The sequence below is a fragment of the Carcharodon carcharias genome, chromosome 17 (assembly GCF_017639515.1).
Source record: "Carcharodon carcharias isolate sCarCar2 chromosome 17, sCarCar2.pri, whole genome shotgun sequence".
NCBI classification, from domain to species: domain Eukaryota; kingdom Metazoa; phylum Chordata; class Chondrichthyes; order Lamniformes; family Lamnidae; genus Carcharodon; species Carcharodon carcharias.
Window position 1 is genome coordinate 24,365,277 of NC_054483.1, and position 19,194 is coordinate 24,384,470.

The 19,194-nt window shown below is 46.3% G+C and overlaps 1 protein-coding gene across 2 annotated transcripts in view; it reads left to right on the forward strand.

Moving 5' to 3' along the window:
- LOC121289827 (lysyl oxidase homolog 2-like) overlaps positions 1-19,194 on the forward strand; it is a 68,626-nt gene that overhangs the window by 46,927 nt on the left and 2,505 nt on the right. For both annotated transcript variants that reach the window (XM_041209709.1, XM_041209710.1), the window contains exons 6-13: positions 1,955-2,138; positions 3,542-3,690; positions 6,521-6,688; positions 7,627-7,792; positions 8,210-8,453; positions 12,910-13,025; positions 14,537-14,673; positions 18,887-18,998. In XM_041209709.1, the coding sequence (XP_041065643.1) occupies positions 1,955-2,138; positions 3,542-3,690; positions 6,521-6,688; positions 7,627-7,792; positions 8,210-8,453; positions 12,910-13,025; positions 14,537-14,673; positions 18,887-18,998 (1,276 nt within the window). The remainder of the gene's footprint in view (positions 1-1,954; positions 2,139-3,541; positions 3,691-6,520; positions 6,689-7,626; positions 7,793-8,209; positions 8,454-12,909; positions 13,026-14,536; positions 14,674-18,886; positions 18,999-19,194) is intronic.

A 19,194-nucleotide genomic window follows, 5' to 3' on the forward strand; every position in this document is an offset into this window, starting at 1 on the left:
TCTCTCAAGTGGACAGAAAATACCCCATAGCTCCTAAATGGAAGAAGAGCAGGGCAGTTCTCTCATTCAGCAGGTTGTTATCACCAATGCTGTTTGTGGGAGCTTGCTGTGCATATTTTGGCTGCTTTGTTTCAAAAAATTACACTGGTGATTACACTTCCAAAAGCACTTGATTGGCTGGAAAACGCTTTGGGACATTCTGATGTGGTAGAAATGCTCTGTCTCTCACTGCCTTCTTCCAGAAGAACTTGGTGGATCATTTATTTTCAGCTTTCTGACACCCTGCGTTGTGACCCTCTCCCTCTGCAGAAAGTCAACACTGCCACGTGTGGAATGGACACTGCGCAACTGACTTCGTTTTCTTCGGCTCGCTGATGAACACTCTCATCTCTGAGTCCGAAGGTTTGAATCCCATTCCAGAGACCTGAGCAAGTAACCCAGGCTGACATTTGAGTACCAGCACTGAGAGAGTGCTACACTGTCAGAGGTTGAGACTGGGGTCCCATCTGCCCTCGCAGGCGAACGTTGAAGATCCCATGGTTCCCTTTCAAAGAAGAGCAGGGGAGTGGTCCCCGATGTCATGTAATAACAGTCATCCCGAAAGCAGCACCACTGGAACAGATGATCGGGTCCTTGTTTCTTTGCTGTTTTTGGGAACTTGCTGTGCACAAATTAGCTGCCATGTTTGTGGAGAGGATTGCCTTGTCTTGGGGGAACCCACGGTGATTTTGATGCCCTGAGTAGTATGTGGCATGTTGGCCCAATCTGATTTTGAATAAGATTGCCCCACTTTCCATTCTTACCCTCTGAGGGGAGCTGTCGGATTTTTGGCCACTGTGGGTTTTCTCGGGTCAATACCCCAACTCTGATAAAGCAGAGAAGCGAGCCCCTTCTGTTGCAATCCCATTGGAGCTGTAATCCAGGCCCAGGCTTTCGGCCTCTGGGTGGCTGCCATTGTCCTGAAGTGAACGGCAGCTTTCTCCTAGGGACAAACTTAGAGACATTCAAAGATAACAGCACATTCAAATGACCCAGCTTTCTCAAGAGGCTGGAGATGGGTGAAAGGAAAAAGGGAAACAAGTCAATGAGTTTGAGATCAGAATGTGTGTTCTGTGTGATCTGAAGTTGTACTAGTCAAAACTAAGCCTTCTGCCTGGCAAAGACGCAACTTTGCAGACAGCTTTACAGTGCGTGAAGCAGAGAAAGTAAATAAACGCTCTGTTTCTCACACTGGCCACCTCTGGCTACTGTCAGGCAAGCTATTTGATATTGTGTAAAGTGTCATTGCAGAATGATAGGACTGTGCAGGTGAGAAGAGATCATTCAGCCCATTGTACTCATGCTGGCTCTTTGGAAGAGCTTTTCAATTAGTCCCATTTCCCTCTAAACTATCCACAAGCTCTCTGAAATGTTTCCTTTTCGAGTGTTGATTCAATTCCCTTTTGAAAGTCACAAATGAATCTGCCTTTTAGGTAGCGCTTTGCAAATTGCAGCAAGTTCCTGTGTCTGTTACAAAAGCGTCGAGTGTCATATCCCCAACCCGCCTGTTGCCTTAGAAATGCTGAAAATGTTTTGGTTACGCAGCGATGTGCTCTGGTTTGAATGTTCCTAACCGGGACATCCTCCCTCCATAACATCCTTTGTGATGGTGAGTACTCCCAAAGTTCACCCTCAAGCTTACCTGGATCTCTATGTTGTAGTTGTCCTTAGTATTCCAGCCCAGTATCACCCTCTCCTTGCCTTTCTGAGTGAAGGAATGACTTTTTTTTCCCGGGGCTCAGGACAGAATATCTTTCTGCCAATTTTGAAAAGCAGTTGATAGTTGCCTTCAGTAGTATTTGTTGCAATGAGATTTCCGATCCGAGTGAGTGAGGATTAGCAATGCAGGGCCAGGTTTCTGACTGCACCCTGTCCCATCTCGCTGCTTCAGTCCACTTTGCTTTTGTTTCCACAGAAACCATTGGCTCGCCTGAGGGGAGGACCCAAGATCGGAGAGGGCAGAGTGGAAGTGATGAAGGATGGCCAATGGGGAACGGTCTGTGATGATCGCTGGAGTCTCCTGGCAGCTAGTGTGGTGTGTCGAGAACTGGGCTTTGGGACGGCCAAGGAAGCTTTAATCGGAGCAAGAATGGGGAAGGGTGAGGCCTTCACCACAACCTTTACCTAACTCCGACTCTGAGCCCCTCCTCTTGCCCACCCCTCACCACCTCCACTCTTTCTCCCCCACAACCAACCCTGATATTTACGCTGATTGACATGACCACAGGATGTGCAACCAATGGGGTCCTTTTTCAAAGTGGATTCACTATGGGAATGTATGAAGCACAGCAGCCAATTTGTTAGTGATCTGATGGCAGCATTTCCAAGAAGCGCAGGGGATTTCTCCCTGGAGTCCTTTAATAACCACAGGTCTGAAAGGGATCCTTGGCCTAAATGCCTCATCTGAAAGATGACCCCTCTGACAGTGTAGCATTCTCTCAGGACTGGCACTGGGCTGACACTCCCTCTCTCTCCTTGCCTCCTCATGTCATCCCCTGGGAAAGGGGGAAAAACAGGGCAAAAGGCCAGGAATGATAAGAGAAAGCTCCTTTCAGACATGCCCAGGTGACTGAGAACAGCCCTGGAGCATCAGTTCCAAAGCGACTCGCTGTGTTACAGAGTGAGCAGCATTTCGTTGCTTGCTTGATGTTTGGTTGAGGTGTATCTGTAACCTCATTGCAACCTGTCATCCAAGTTTCACCTCTCTCTACACAGCTGAGACAGGAGCCCTGTGTGTCACCCTTTCCTTACCCAGTCACACTCGGTCATGGCATGCTGGTAAAGTGAGCAGGAGTAGACCACTCGGCCCCTTGAGCTTGCTCTGCCACTGAATAAGATCATGGCTGATCTGATTTTAACTTCAGCTCCACACTCCCACTTACTCCCAATAACCATTCAACCCCTCTGCGTCCCAGAGCTCTGCAATCTCTCGCCATTTACCTAACATGCCCCATTTTTTATTCTTCCTGCCAAAATGGTCAATGTCACATTTTCTCACGTTATACCCCATTTGCCAAATCTTTGCCAACTCGCTTAACCTATCTGTATCCCTTTTGCAGACTCCTCATGTCCTCTTCACTTACTTTCCTGCCCATCTTTGCATCATCAGTAAATTTAGCAACCATTCCTTCGATCCCTTCATCCAAGTTATTTATATAAATTGTAAGGATTTGAGGCCCCACACTGATCTCTGAGGCACACCACGCGTTACACCTTGCCAACCACAAAATGACCGATTTATACCCTCTGTTTCCTGTTAGACAGCCAATCTGCTATCCATGCTAATATGTTAGCCCCTGCACCATGAGCTTTTATTTTGTGCACTAACCTTTGATGTGGCACCTTACCAAATGCCTTCTGGAAATTCGCCACCTTCACCCAGATTTCCACCTACAGTGAATTGTTGGGGAAGAGGCAAACTAGAGGACCCTCTGATATGAGTGGGCATTGCTGCAAGGTCTTCAAACCAGAGTCTGTGTTACCTGTCTCTAATCCCTCGCAGGAATCGGCTTGACCCACATGAACCAGGTGTCGTGCACGGGCTTTGAGAGGTCCATCGTTGACTGCAAGTTTAACCAAGATAACCTGTGTAATCACGATGAAGATGCTGCAGTACGTTGTAACATCCCTGCCATGGGCTTTGAGAAACAAGTGAGTTAAAGCCTGTTCTTCAACCATTCTGTTCCACCCCAACAGCCTGTTTATGACCTGGCCAAAACATTCCAAAGTGTCTCACAGGAGTGTGAGAAAATAGGTGAACATCAAAGTGGTAGGTTTTAAGGAGTAGTTTCAATGGAGAGAGAGAGGGAATTCCAGAGCTTGGCATCCAGGCAGCTGAAGGTTAGGTGTGGCACTGAAACCATCAGTTTGATATCTAACAAGCGCCTGTGTCTCCCCGTGCACCATTCAGTGTATCTTGGCTGAGTGGGAATGGCCAGGATCAGTCACAGGAATCTGCTGCTGGTATCTGACATCTGACTGATGAGCTCCATGGTTGCTGGAAGAGCCTCTGATTCTTTCTTCAGTAACTCATTCACTCGCTCCCTGCTTTGCAATTCCAGGTCTACGTTTCTTAGTCCTTCCACAACCCAAGCTGAGTGCAAGATCACAAAACATATACTGAAAGAGAAGGCCATTTGGTCCGTCATACTTCACTCATCCATAAAGTCAAGTAGTTAAATAATTCCATTGTTTTGACCTCTGATTACTTTTCCAAGTGTTGATTGCGATGTCTGTGAAAAACTTGCTGATATTAGCCCGAAATGTTGTGTTGTTTCAGAGAACGCTAAACCCCCATTTCTTAATGGGGGCTTCCATCTCGTCTGAACTGAGCCTGCTCCAAACACCCCTGACCCCTATGCTAATAGGTTGTACTTCTCCATCTCTCAACTCTATCCTTCAAAGCCCTTAACTCACATCCCACACTCAATCCAATTGCCTCCTGTTGGTGTGAGATTGCTTGAATATATTATAACATATTATAATGTTGTGATTAGCATATCACTGAATATGTATACAGTTAGAATATATCACCAGCACAGGAACTGATGCAAGACAGTATAGGAGCAGTGTTGACTCTGTGCGAGCTTGTTATGTAGAGTTCTCCTGTAATCCTGTGTATTGTGTGCTGTTCGTCAATAAAGAACCATTCATCAAGGTTTGTGTTAGAGGCCAGTAAAACAATAGTGTCCATCCAAGCTCAGCTCCATTTGACACTCTCCCATTACATTGAATTCCAAATCCCTGTCCTGGTTTACAAATGCCTCCTTCGCCTTGCCCTACTTGCTTCAGTCTCGTGTCATTGTGCCTCTCCTCCCCCTGACTTGGGATGTGAGCACCACTCACAAGGCCACAATTTATTGCCTTTGAATAGGTGGCGAGAACTGTCTTCAACCACATAAGTGATTACATTCCATCAGAATTTGATACAACTGAGTGGGCCACCTCAGAGGGCAGTTAAGCGTCAACCACATTGCTGTGGGTCTGGAGTCGCATGTAGGCCAGATCGGGTAAGGATGGCAGATTTCCTTCCCTAAAGGGCATTAGTGAAACAGATGGGTTTTTACAACAGTTGGATAGTTTTCTGAGCACCATTATAGATACTAGTCTTTGGATGGAGATTCATTTAATGAGCTGAATTTAAAGCTCCGCACTGCCATAGCAGGATTTGAACTCAAGTCTCTGGATCAGCAGCCCAGACCTCTGGATTCCTCATCTGGTCATGTCACCATTTTGTTACTGGACTTGATGTATGATATGAGTCCTCTACATCTCCTCCCTGTGGCCCCTTGATACTAATGTTGCAGGCAGAACTTTCAAACATCTTATCCCCATTCTCTGGAACTTGGTCCCCAAGTGCCATCTTTGAAAGCTGCTCCAATCCTTTCAGCTTGACCACGTCTTCAGTGATCTTCCCAAACTCTACCTCGGTTCATCAGTTTCCACTTTTACTCTGTGAAATGTCAGAGAATGTTCACAATGTAGAAAGTGTTTCATAATTGGCAAATTGCATCTGTTTATTTGATGTCAGCCTTTAGGGTAGATTGTGGCCTAGCAGTAATGTCATTGGGCCAATAATCCAGAATTCCAGGCTAATCCCCTGGGGACATGGGTTCAAATCCCACTGCAGCTGCTGGAAGTTAAATTCAATTAATAAATTTGGAATTGAAAACTAGTCTCAATTGTTGTAAAAACCCAGCTGGTTCACTTATAACCTTTAGGGAACGAAATCTGCCATCTGTACTTGGTCTGTCCTACATGACCCACAGACACCCAGCAATGTGGTTGACTCTTAACTGCCCTGTGAAATAGCCCAGCGAGACGCTCAGTTGTCAGGCAATTATGGATGGTCTAAAATGCTGGCCTTGCCAGCGACACCCACATCCCATAATAGAATAAAGAAATAATTCTAAGCAGTGTGTAAAGTCAAGGTTGGAGTTCAGGATGAAACAGAACCGTGATGAAACATCTCCTAGGATTTGCCAATTCTTTGACAGGAAAAGTTCTCTTTATCTGTGTTATTGATGAATTTTGAAATGTCCAAGAATACTGGGGTAGCTTTGTCTCATCTCTTGTGCCCCTATCACCTTGAAGCAGAGTCATGTCATGGGGACAGCATCACCTTCAGGCTCCCCTCCAACTTACACACCATCTTGACTTGGAAATATACCACCTTTCCCTCACTGTCGCTGAGTCAAAATCCTAGAACTCCCTCCCTAACAGCACTGTGGGTGTACCTACACCACATGGACTGCAGCAGTTAGAGAAGGCAGCTCACCGTCACCTTTTAAAGGGATGGACATAAAAGGCCGGTCTTGCCAGAACAAAATTAAAAGGAAGCCCACAAAAAAGGACTATGCGAGGTATATTTTGGGGTAACATGGTATAGAAGAATTAATGTCTTGCAAGTGTTCATGGTGATGGCCAGGTTGTGTCTAAAGCACTCGCTCTGTTTTGTGTTCTTGGACCGCCCTCTGTACAGATCCGCCTGTCTGGGGGACGTACTCAATATGAAGGCCGTGTGGAGGTACTTGCTCAGAAGAATGGCGCCTTGAGATGGGGAACGATCTGCAGCCACAACTGGGGCATCAAGGAAGCCATGGTGGTGTGCAGGCAACTGGGTCTTGGCTTTGCTGACCATGCAGTTCAGGTATTTGTCATCACATTTCTTACCATGGCCAACTTTCCAACTGATAAGGTCCTAACAAAACAGCACTATGGGGCAGCCGGCAACACTGTCGACTGGCCATTTGGCACGTGTACTATGAATAGCACCTAGATATTCAAGTGCTGTTCAAGTTGTAACAAACTTCGGCTCGACCGCTTGTGGAGGATGGTGCACAAGTCTGGTCTCCGAATTATTAAGAGGATTTAGGAGTACTGGAAAAGGAGCAATGAAAAAGATTCGTAAGGATGCAAATTAGACCTCCTCAGTTCCGTGATCTGGAAGAATCGAACAGGGTGTGTCTCTTTTCTCAGGTTAATCGAGAGAGGCCTTTCAGATCATGAAGGAGTTTGAAATGGTCGACATAAAGCAAATCTTTCCAATTGTGGAGATATCTAAATGAAGGGTTATAAATATAAGATAGTCATGAGTAAATCCAATTGGGAATTCAAGAGAAAGATCTTTCACCAGAGAGCATTATGCATGTGGAACACACTATCACAGGGAGTGGTGGAGGTGGGTGCTTCTGTGCCAAAAGCTTCAAGTATACATCGAGCCAGAGTTGGCAACATGACTGACACATCATGGATGTTCTTGGAATATTGGTTGCAGGAAGATTTAATCTTTAATCTGGGATCACTTCTTTCTTCTCTAGATGAGGATCCTGAGGTATAAATAATGAGAAACAGTGGAGATTAGAGTGGGTGAGATGTGGGATTGAGGGAGTAGAGGGAGTGAGAGCAGTCAGAGGAAACAGCTGCACTCAGACTTGGAGTAAATGTTAATGTAGTTCTCCCAAGATGAGGTGGAGGAATGGGTAAATGAAGATCCTAGCTTGTGGGTATTTGAGGATGTTATGAATTGATTTGCCTTCCTCTCAGTTCTGTTTTCCCTCTTAATGATGTCTTGGGATTTTTCCTCAGGAGACTTGGTTCTGGGAAGGTGACCCGAGTGCTGATGAAGTGGTGATGAGTGGTGTCAAATGTTCGGGCACTGAGATGTCACTTTTCCAGTGTCTTCACCATGGTACAGAGTTGGACTGTCCCAACAGAGGGGGACAATTTGCTGCTGGGATCTCCTGTACTGACGGTAAGTCCCTTCTTATTTTGGCTGAACTAATACAAGCTGAGTGAAATATTCTATTCCCTTTCCACGGAGCTCCCAATCCCATCATCTCTCTCTCTGAGAGAGAGAGGGAAATAGAGCATCTCTCACAATCCCAGGACGTCGTCAACCACTTGTCTCAACAAAATCCGTTTGAAGTGTAATCATGGTTGTAATGCAGGATAAGCAATCATACTCAGCAACCTCCCAGCTAAAACCAACAGTGTGATCATGATCGGATGGTGATTGAGTGATAACTATTGACTAGGACACTGGGAGAACTCGCCCGCCTTTGTATGGAATACTGTGATAGGATCTTAATCCCTTAAACACTCTGAACTAATAGAAATGTAGGTTGGGAGAATCTTGCAAACCTTAACTCTGCTGTCCTCTTGTTTCTAGCTGCTTCCGACCTGGTTCTGAATCCCCGGGTGGTTGAGGAGACCTCCTATTTGGAGAATCGGCCCCTGTCTATGCTGACGTGTGCCATGGAAGAGAACTGTTTGACCAGCTCGGCTATTGGCTTGCCACCTCTGACCAACTTCCGTCGGCTGCTGAGATTCTCCTCTCAAATCCACAACAATGGAGAAGCTGACTTCAGGCCCAAAGCTGGTCGCCATGACTGGATCTGGCATGAGTGTCACAGGTACCTGGGTCTCAGTGTTTCCTCGTATTCCTCCACCCCATGGTGGCACTACCTCCATGCTAAATGCCCAGTCAGGAGCATTGGAGAACTGATTCTGCAGTAACTGGTTTTTCTGCGAGATTAGAATGTATAATTTCCATTCCTCTCCACCTGATGTGGATCCCAGTCTGTTAACAAAACAATTCTGTTGCCCTACTCTGCTTTCCCTTATACTAGGGATTTCTACTTGACCAGCGATTCTGATACATTGAGCCACTGGCTTGCTGGTAATGGTAGAGTGGGGGATATGCCAGGCCACGAGGTTACAGATTGTGGTCGAGTACAATTCTACTGCTGCTGATGGCCCACAGCGCCTCATGGTTGCCCAGTCTTGAGTTGTGAGATCTGTTTGAAAGCGATCCCACTGAGCACGGTGGTAGTGCCCCACAACACGAAGGAGGGTATCCTCAATGTGAAGGTGGGACTTCAGCTCCACAAGGATTCTGCGCTGTTCACTCCTACTGATACTGTCATGGATAGATGATCTTGAACCCATGATATTTTGACCTGCAAGGTGGAAGTTCAGCTGACCAAAGCAAACTGCTCTGATTATGGAGAGTGAGGGCTCAAAACCACTGCTTGTGGACTCCAAAACAGCAAGGTTCCTGAGCTAAAACAGAAAATGCTGAAAAACCTCAGCAGATCTGACAGCATCTGTGGCGAGAAAGACAGAGTTAATGTTTCAAATCTGTGTGACCTTTCTTCAGAGCTCTGAAGAAGAGTCATATGGACTCGAAATGTTAACTCTGTTTTTCTCTCCACAAGTGCCATTAGACCTGCTGAGGTTTTCCAGCATTTTCCGTTTTTGTTTAAGATTTGCAGCATCCGCAGTATTTTGCTTTTAAGATTACTCAGCTGTCTGCTAGTGCAGTAACCATCCAGTTGCCACTTCAGCCTTTGTCCTTGAATCCTTAGCGACTGAAAAGATTACAGCTTAAATCGAAGGTTCTGAACTGAAACGTTATGTGCAAAGGTTACATAAGCACAGATGTTGTGTAAAGCCAGGGCAATGCTGAGGTTAGATGGTATGAAATAGAATTTAATGCCCAATTGGAGCCATATGTGGGTACACCCTACCCACACTACATCATCCTAAAAAAAAAACAATCAACCCTTCATTAATCTGACACAAAGTCATATTGCTTTCACTTCATTGTTGGTTGTTTGTGTCTGTTTCAAAGGGTGGATGTGAAACCATGGACACTGTTTCAAAACAAATTGGAGCATTTCCTGGTCCCCTGGCCAGTATTTATTGTGTCCATCATGAAATCGACAATCTGGTCACTGATCTCGTTATTGCAGTGGTCAGTTTGGCTGCCGTGCCTCTGACAATGGCAGCAGTGAAGATGCTTCAGAAAGAAAGGAGTGCTTCACTAGCTGTGAGGAGCGCCTGGGTTATGCTGAGGTTGCTGGGGAAGAGGGCTCCCTGATGATCAGCCTGGAGTGTCAGTCTAACTTTAGTGCTGACACAGGAGAGGGGGGCATTTTAAATGTGGTGATAAGAGCAGGATGGGTCGTGGGATGGTCTGGTGGTGAGGCGGGTAGCATCTCTATCTCTGAGCCAAAAATTCAAGGTTCAAATCCCACACCAGGGCTTGATGCCAACCAGTCAACCCTACCGACATGCGCCTGGGAGGCAGGAGGAGTGCTTCATGTGGAGTGGAGCGCCTCGAGCTAGAGCCTCTGGTGACAGACTGGCAACCTGTTCCAGGAGAAACGAGCTACAGGAACAGACATAGTCATGTGCTTCATTGGCATCGTGTGTCCCTCTAGACACGGGAAGCCTTTAAAATCTAATATTAGCAAGGGATTAGTCGGGAACTGTATGTGAATATTTGCACAAGTCAGTGGGAGAGTGTCAGAATGTGTAGGCAGTTCCCTGGGAGTGTGTCGGTTTTAGAAGGGAGTTAACCGCACAGGGCGTACAGGTGCCAGGTGAGTCAAGAGTTTGGAACACTTGCCCCAGATTTGATTTCAACCTCTGAGATTACTCACTCCTGCCACCAGGTGGCAGTGCTGCTGCCTCCCTTGGAAAAGAAGAGATTTCATTGGCAGAGCTGCCCTCTGCTGACAAAAGGCTTGTATTACACCGCAAAAGACAACCATTGACAAAGACATGTGTCAGATTGCACCTTCAGAACAAACTCGAGTATTTTCAGCGTCCATTTGTTCGTATCTGGAGAGTGGTTGCTGTCCTCTACACCAGGAGATGGGGGAGCATCAAAGGTACCAGAGAACAAAAGATTTAGGATTTACATAACTCTGTTCACAACCGCAGCATATCCCAAAATGCAATCTAGCCAATGTAAGACTTTGGAAGGCTGGTCAGTGTTGTAAGGAGGTCCAATGGCACAGCAGTGTGTTTCCAGTCTCTGAGCGAGAAGCTTCCAGTTCAAGTCCCACCCTAAGACTTGAGGGCCAAGGAAGTTGTGTTCAGAACGCAGCCATACAGGTCAAGTATCAACCTGTAAATCCATCCAACACACGCCAATGGCAAGCAGTAAGAACGAAAGAGATTCTTGGGTCGGCCACGTGGAGCCCTCCACCATCAGGAGCCTCCAATGTCGGAGCCTCTACCATGATCATCCATAGCTCCAGACTACAACATGCATGTTGTGACAGAAACTCGGACTACCTGAGTGAGCTGTACCACACCATCACTGCTATAATGTGGAAGATGCAGCAGCCAGTTGGTGCACAGCAAGATCTCGGAAGCAGCAATAAGATTTTGACCACGTTATGTGTTTTGATGATCGAGGTTCAGGGTTAAACATTGACCCCAGGCATTGGAGAGATCTGCCCTGCTCCTCTTGGGAATAGAGCCATGGACCTTTACCCACGAGAGCCTGTGGTGCCTCAGACTCTGTCTGACTCAATATCATACCCATTCATTCTTTGAGACAACAGGTCTTTCAAGGAGATGACTGATAACACATGGGAAAATGCAGCAGCCATGCTGAGCAGCTAGAAAACAGACACAGCCTCGGTTTAATGCTTGACAATGACAGTCAGCATCTCAGACAGTGCCACACTTGCTCAGCACTGCATTTACGGCGAAGCTCATTGAGAAAGGAATAGGAGGTGTCGATGGGATGGAGGAGGCTTGTGTGGAACATCAAGACCAGTTGGGTTGAATGGCCTGCTCTGTACATTCGAATGTCTGTACGTTCTGTGCGAGGGAAGTGTCAGCCTGCTCTTAAATGCCGGTGAGAAGTGAGGGTACAGTGATCTCCCTTGGATTTCAGAGGTGAAATCAACCCAGTGCTTTATAAGCATTTGCTGCCTTTCTCACACTGATCAAAAATCTCTATCGGATCTGCAAAGCAAGGTGACAGAAAGAAGGGATTTTTGGCCAACAGTGGAAGGTGCTGAGCCGCCATGTTTTTCAGGTCTTGATGTAACCGGGGAAACAGAAATATTGAATCTGCAGCGTTCCTTCAAACAGGAAGGTGTGGGGGCCTAGTTCAAACTAAGAAAAGGTCATTTAAGGATTGATTTCAGGGAATCCTTCATCACATGAACAGTGATCATTTCTAGAATACTTGGAGTGGAGTCATGCAGAGTTTGTGGGGGTGATTGACTTGGCCAATCCAGCAATGAGGGGGCTTGAGGGGATTTTGGGGCGGATGAATTAAGCTGGACTGAATCCATCCTCCCCCCCCCCCCCATCCAACCCCATCCCCTCCACATCTCCTCGCTTCTTGTTAGATTGGGATCTTGCTTGTTTCTCTGCAGTTGCTGATCAGAGCTTTTGAGATGGTGGTGTGTATTTATTATAAATCTCTGTTAACTCTGCTGATGCCCTGAGTCTAGAATTAGCCTTGGTGGTGACAGCTGTGATGAAACATTGGATCAGGAGGTGGGGAATTAGCCAGCAAAGAGAGCTCCTTCAGTTTTTGATTTAAACCCAGACAGAGTTAAACAGCTTAGGCCCATAATAGCCCGAAGGATCAGAGCAGAGCTCTGAGCACTAAGGTTACAGTCTCTGCTGATTACACATCATCACTCAAATCGTGAGCTATTGTGCTGGCCTTTGGGCCTGTTATCCCGAGTCCTGGGAAATCTTGTTTGTGATTATAAGAGGCTATCTGATCCCGTAGAGAAACGAGAGAGAGAGAGAGAGAGAGACGCACTTCAAAGCGAAGTCAATGTTTCTAACCAGCTAATGAGATTTCCAGACAGGGATAAACATTGCTATTCAGGAGTGCTTGCTCAATGTCAACCTTTCAATCTCAGTTTTATCCATATCTCAATCATAGCTCTTTTGGTCTCTTGCCCCTTCCCCATGTCCCACGTGCCTCACTCGAGGGAATTAATAATTATTTTGGCCTACTGGAGGGGAATTGAGGATTTGAAGGGATGAGTTCTCATTCAGATTGACACGCCTGACTGGCTTTTTACTCTGCTCAACTCCTAGGCACTACCACAGCATGGAAGTGTTTACAAACTATGACCTATTGATGCTGAATGGATCAAGAGTTGCTGAGGGACACAAGGCTAGTTTCTGTCTCGAGGACACAGAGTGTGACTCAGGTAAAGTCATTTCCCTGTACATCCGTGAATTGTGGTCTAGCCCCATTTCCTTGCAGCTGCTCTGGGAATAGAAAGAAAGACCTGCACTGACAGTAGCACCTTTGGTGACCTCGGGATGTCCCCAAAGTGCGCCAAGGCAAATCGAGTATTCGTGAAGTGCATTCACTGTTGAAATACGCGCACAGCAAGCTCCCACAAACAGCCTGGTGTCGTCATGTCGGTTGAAGGATAAATTTTGGCCGGGCACCAGTTTGGAAACAGTGCCATGAAATTACCTGAGAAAACGGTGTTATAACTGGGATGGGAGGAGTGTGCACCATTAATTTGAAAGTTTAATTCATTCACCAAAATGGCCAATTATTTACCTTCGCCACTGTTATCCGACATAAAAGAAACTTTAACCAAGCTTCTTCCAATAAACTCAGAGTGATTGATTTATTAGAAAACAACTTTTTAAAACAAGTTACATGAACTGGCTAACACACAGTTGTAATCTGGAATTATAAATATCTATCCCTTTTAAAATTCTCAGCACAAACACACACAGACACAAACCAAGAACAACAGATAGGGGTCGCTGCAGAGACAAACAGTTGAAAAGTAGACTTTCTGGGGGGAAAAAAAAAATAAAGTTCGCAGGGTGTGGATGCTATCGACCTGGAGCACCCACGTGTGAAGACAGTTTGTTAGTCCCAGTAGAGCCCTGGAGGTTCTCACCAACAGAGCTTTGGCGTGGAGGAAATTAGAGTTGGATTCTCAGCCTCTCGAGTTTCCAAAGACAGACAAATTCTACTGAGATGAGGGTCCTTAGCTGGATACTGACCATCGCACGATATCAGGCAAGGCAACGCGAGTGCGAGATGGGCAGCTTTTCCCTTTTCTCAGTTCAGTCCCAACTGAACTCAAAAAATAACAAGTTCAAAACTTAAAGCTCATCCCTGTCAGTGAATCACTAGCCTTTGCCTTTAAATTTTAATTTCCATTCGTTAAAATAATTGCAGCACAAATAAGCAAACAGCACTCCACCATAAAGGGCCATGCTGGTCAGGTGATTTCTTGGAATGGGCATGCTTGCTCCAAGTCCAAAAGTGAACTTATGATCTTTTTTAAAAAAAAATCCGGGTCAGCTTCCAAGTGTCCAGATAATGCAATGTATTTCCATATTTTAAAAGAAAATATTATCCCGAAAGATATGATTTTAACAACAAGGCCCTGGTTTGACATCTTATCTGAGAAGCATCATCTCTGACTGTGCAGCACTCCCTCAGTAGTAACCTGGTGAGTTAACGTGGACGTGTGTGTTTGGGGCTCTGGAATGGGACTTCAACTCACAATTTTGACTCTGGAGGGAAGTTGCCACACACGGAGCCATGGCTGGTGACTGCTCTTCAGTTGTACATCATTGGGTAGAAAGTACTTTGGGACATTTTGAGGTTGTGAAAGGTGCTATATAAATGCAGACTCTTTTGTTCACACATCAAATGTTTCACATGGGAACATTTGCATTTCAGAGGAAAGGAAGAACTACCAGTGTGCCAATTTTGGTGAACAGGGCATCACTGCTGGCTGCTGGGACACATATCGACATGACATTGACTGCCAATGGATTGATATTACCGACGTGCCCCCAGGGGAGTACATACTGCAGGTAAGCACATTCGGTTATCAAGGGTTAGATCAACTCAGCCTGTCACTGACCAGAGTATGTACATATTCGAAAAGAACGAAAGAGATTGTCCAATATTCTCCCTCCACCTGGACCCCTCCCTCTGGATTCTTACCTTCTCTTGATCTTTTCATTGAGAACTGTTGGCGTGACATTAGTCGTCTCAATTTCTCTGCTCCTTTCACCCATTCTAACCTGTCTCTCTCTGAACTTGCTGCACTCCGTTCTCTGAGGTCGAACCCTGACATTGTCATCAAACCCGCTGACAAGGATGGTGGTTTGTTGTCTGGCGCATTGACCTCTACCTCACGGAGGCTGAGCATCAACTCGCAGACACTTCCTCCTACCTCTCCCTGGACCATGACCCAACCACTGAACATCAAGCCATTGTTTCCAGGACTGTTACTGACCTCATCTCCTCTGGAGATCTTCCTTTCACAGCTTCCAACCTGATAGTCTCCCAACCTCGGACAGCCCGCTTCTACCTCCTACCCAAAATCCACCAACAGGACTGTCCCGGCAGACCGATCATGTTAGCCTGTTCCTGCCCCACAGAACTCATTTCTTGCTAACTTGACTCCATTCTCTCTCCCCTTGTCCAGTACCTTCCCACCTACATCCGTGATTCCTCTGACACCCCACATTATAACAACAATTTCCAGTTCCCTGGCCCCAACCACCTCCTCTTCACCATGGACATCCAATCCCTCTACACCTCCATCCCCCACTGGGATGGTCTGGTGGCTCTCCGCTTCTTCCTCAAACAGAGGCCCAAACAATCCCCATCCACCAATACTCTCCTCCGTCTGTCTGAACTTGTTCTCACACTGAACAATTTCTCCTTAAACTCCTTTCACTTCCTCCAAATAAAAGGTGTGGCTGTGGGTACCCGCATGGGCCCCAGCTATGCCTGTCTCTTTATGGGGTATGTGGAACGTTCCTTGTTCCAATCCTACTCCGGCCCCCTCCCACAACTCTTTCTCCGGTACATCGATGATTACTTTGGTGCTGCTTCATGCTCTCGTCTGGACCTGGAAAAATGTATTAATTTTGTTTCCAATTTCCACCCCTCTATCATTTTCACATGGTCCATCTCTGACACTTCCCTTCCCTTCCTTGACCTCTCTGTCTCAATTTCTGGTGATAGACTGTCCACCAATATCCATTACAAGCCTACCGACTCCCACAGCTACCTCGACTACAGCTCCTCATACCCCACTTCCTGTAAGGACTCCATCCCATTCTCTCAGTTCCTTCGCCTCCGTCGCATCTGTTCTGATGATGCCACTTTCAAAAACTGTTCCTCTGACATGTCCTCCTTCTTCCTTAACCGAGGTTTTCCACCCATGGTGGTTGACAGGGCCTTCAACGTGTCCAGCCCATCTCCCGCCCTCACACCTTCTTCTCCCTCCCAGAAATATAATAGGGTTCTCCTTGTCCTCACTTATTACCCCACCAGCCTCTGCATTCAAAGGATCATCCTCTGCCATTTCCACCAACTCCAGCATGATGCCACCACCATACACATCTTCCCTTCACCCCCCCAGCGGCATTCCGTAGGGATTGTTCCCTCCGTGACACCCTGGTCCACTCCTCCATCACCCCCTACACCTCAACCCCCTCCCATGGCACCTTCCCATGCAACCGCAGAAGATGCAACACCTGCCCCTTTACTTCCCCTCTCCTCACCGTCCAAGGGCCCAATCACTCTTTTCAAGTGAAGCAGCATTTCACTTGCACTTCCCTCAATTTAGTCTACTGCATTCGTTGCTCCCAATGCGGTTTCCTCTACATTGGAGAGACCAAACGCAGACTGGCTGACCGCTTTGCAGAACACCTGCGGTCTGTCCGCGAGCATGACCCAGACCTCCCTGTCGCTTGCTATTTCAACACTCCACCCTGCTCTCGTGCCCACATGTCCGTCCTTGGCCTGCTGCATTGTTCCAGTGAAGCTCAACGCAAACTGGAGGAACAGCATCTCATCTTCCGACTGGGCACTTTACAGCCTTCTGGACTGAATATTGAGTTCAACAATTTTAGATCATGAACTCTCTCCTCCATCCTCACCCCCTTTCCATTTTTCCCCCTCCTTTTTGTTTTTCCAATAATTTATATAGATTTTTCTTTTCCCATCTATTTCCATTATTTTTAAATGTATTTCCATCCATTGTTTTATCTCTACCTTTTAACCTTTTTCGATTCCTTCACCCCATCCTCACTAGAGCTATCTGTACCTTGCTCATCCTTCTTTCTACCCTTAATTAGCACATTCCTTTAGATAATACCACCACCTTCAACACCTCTTTGTCCTTTTGTCTGTGATATCTTTTGGTTATCTCCACCTATCACTGGCCCTCTATTCAGCTCTTTTTGTCCCACCCCCCCTTCCCCCTAAACCAGCTTATATTTCACCCCTTTTCTATTTTTCCTTAGTTCTGTTGAAGAGTCATTCGGGCTCAAAATGTTAACTGTGCTGCTAACCACCGATGCTGCCAGAGCTCCTGAGTTTTTCCAGGTATTTTTGTTTATGTTGTGAAAGAGGTGCCTTTTGCAATGTTAGGACATCCCAAAGTGCTTCTCAAAACAAAGAGGAGCAGGCAGAACGCCATTCGGCTGGTCCACATGACAGACAATACACACCCACACACACACACACACACACGCACACACACACACACACACACACACACACACACACACACACACACACACACACACACACACACACACACACAATGGCGATAATGATATTGACCCCAGGAGTACTCCCCTGCGCCGGATGGTAGGTTTTGAAAAGGGTTTAATTGGGTAGACATGGAGAAGATGTCCGCACTTGTGGCGTCACAAATAAACCAAAGAGGAAACTCAGTGAAAATTTCTTTACCCAGAGAGTGGTGAGAATGTGTAATTCACTCCCACAGCAAGTGGTTCAGGCAGATAGTCTGGATATATTTAAAAGGAAGCTGGATAAACACATGAGGGAGAAGGGAACAGAAGGATGCTTTGGTTAGCTGACATCTGGTGAGTGAAGGATGGTGTAAACCATAAGCACTAGCATTGACCAGGAGGGCTGAATGGCCTGTGCTGTTAAATTTGACATAATTGCCCTTGCAGCTGCCCTGCATGAATCACCCCTAGTGATCTAATCGACAGACCAGGGACACGGCAAGACTGTGAGGAAGAACGACATATTGAAATTCTCCAGTGTGTTTACAGTGTAGTGGGAAGACTAGAAGAAGTGAAAGAAGTGGGATCCATGGGTGGAAGATTGAGGTGTGGGATGAGTGTGGCTACAGTGTTCATCTGAGCACACACTGCCCTGTTCTGTCGCTGCTGCTGACATCTTTCAGACTCGTTCCAATGTGTTCTCATCTCACTGTTCTGACAAGGCGAGAGTACATTGAGAGGGTGCACAGGAGATTTACAACAATAGTACCTGTGTTCTGAGAGATGAGAAAAGCCAGCTTTGTTCTCCTTTGAGCAGAGGCAGTCAAAGGGAGCTTTAATACCTGTTCAAAATGATGTGGTGTTCTAACCGAGTTAATGAGGAGAACGTGATTCCACTGACATGATGGCTGGGAACCAGAGATCAAAGATCATTAGAAAAAGGGGGAGTCATGAGAAGAGTTTTTTTATTTAAATGAAGTGAATTGTGATCTGGAATGCTGTGCCTGATTGGGCGGGAGGAAGCAATTCACCAGGAATTTTCAGTTGGGGATTGGATATGTACTTGCAAACTAAACAGTGCAGGGCTATGGGCAAAGAGTGGGACTAGTTGGATAGCTTTATCAAAAATCCCCAGGCACCAGGGCCCAAGTATACTGTAAGATCCTGTGGTTCATGGTGCCCTCACAAGCAACCCTACCAGAAATAGGTGACCCGGTCCTTCAGCTCATTGCTGTGTCTGACAGTATGGTGACCATCTATTTGGTAACAATTGCTACCTTTGGATCTCACTGGTGATGCTTGGGTGTAGTGCGAAGGTGCTATATAAATGCAATGACTGTGGTTGTTAGCAGTCTGGAGAGACCAGGGACTTTGGGAACAATGTACTGAAAGTCTGGAACGATTGCCAACTCCCACCTTCTGAAGGTAAAGGACTGAGATTTTGTCCCTTCTATCTCTGTCTAAACATCTTGTGACGTATGTGTCCCAGTGGTTACTCTGCTGCTGACACGGTGTGTGTGCTCTGCAGGTTATCATCAATCCTAACTTTGAAGTGGTTGAGTCAGACTACAGCAATAATGTTGTGAAATGTCGGTGCAAATATGATGGACATCGTATCTGGACTTACAACTGTCATGTTGGTGAGTAACAAAGCAAAGATATTCTTTAAAGAGTAAAAGATCTCTTGCTCCGGCTATTCATTGGTCTGTGAACCTTTGGATCTCAAACATTTTCCCACCCTCTGCCTGTGCTTTGACACCAGCCTGATTTGTACTGAGAGAATCTATCATCCTTCCCTCAGACTGGAAGGTTTTACTGCACTGTACATGGTCAGAC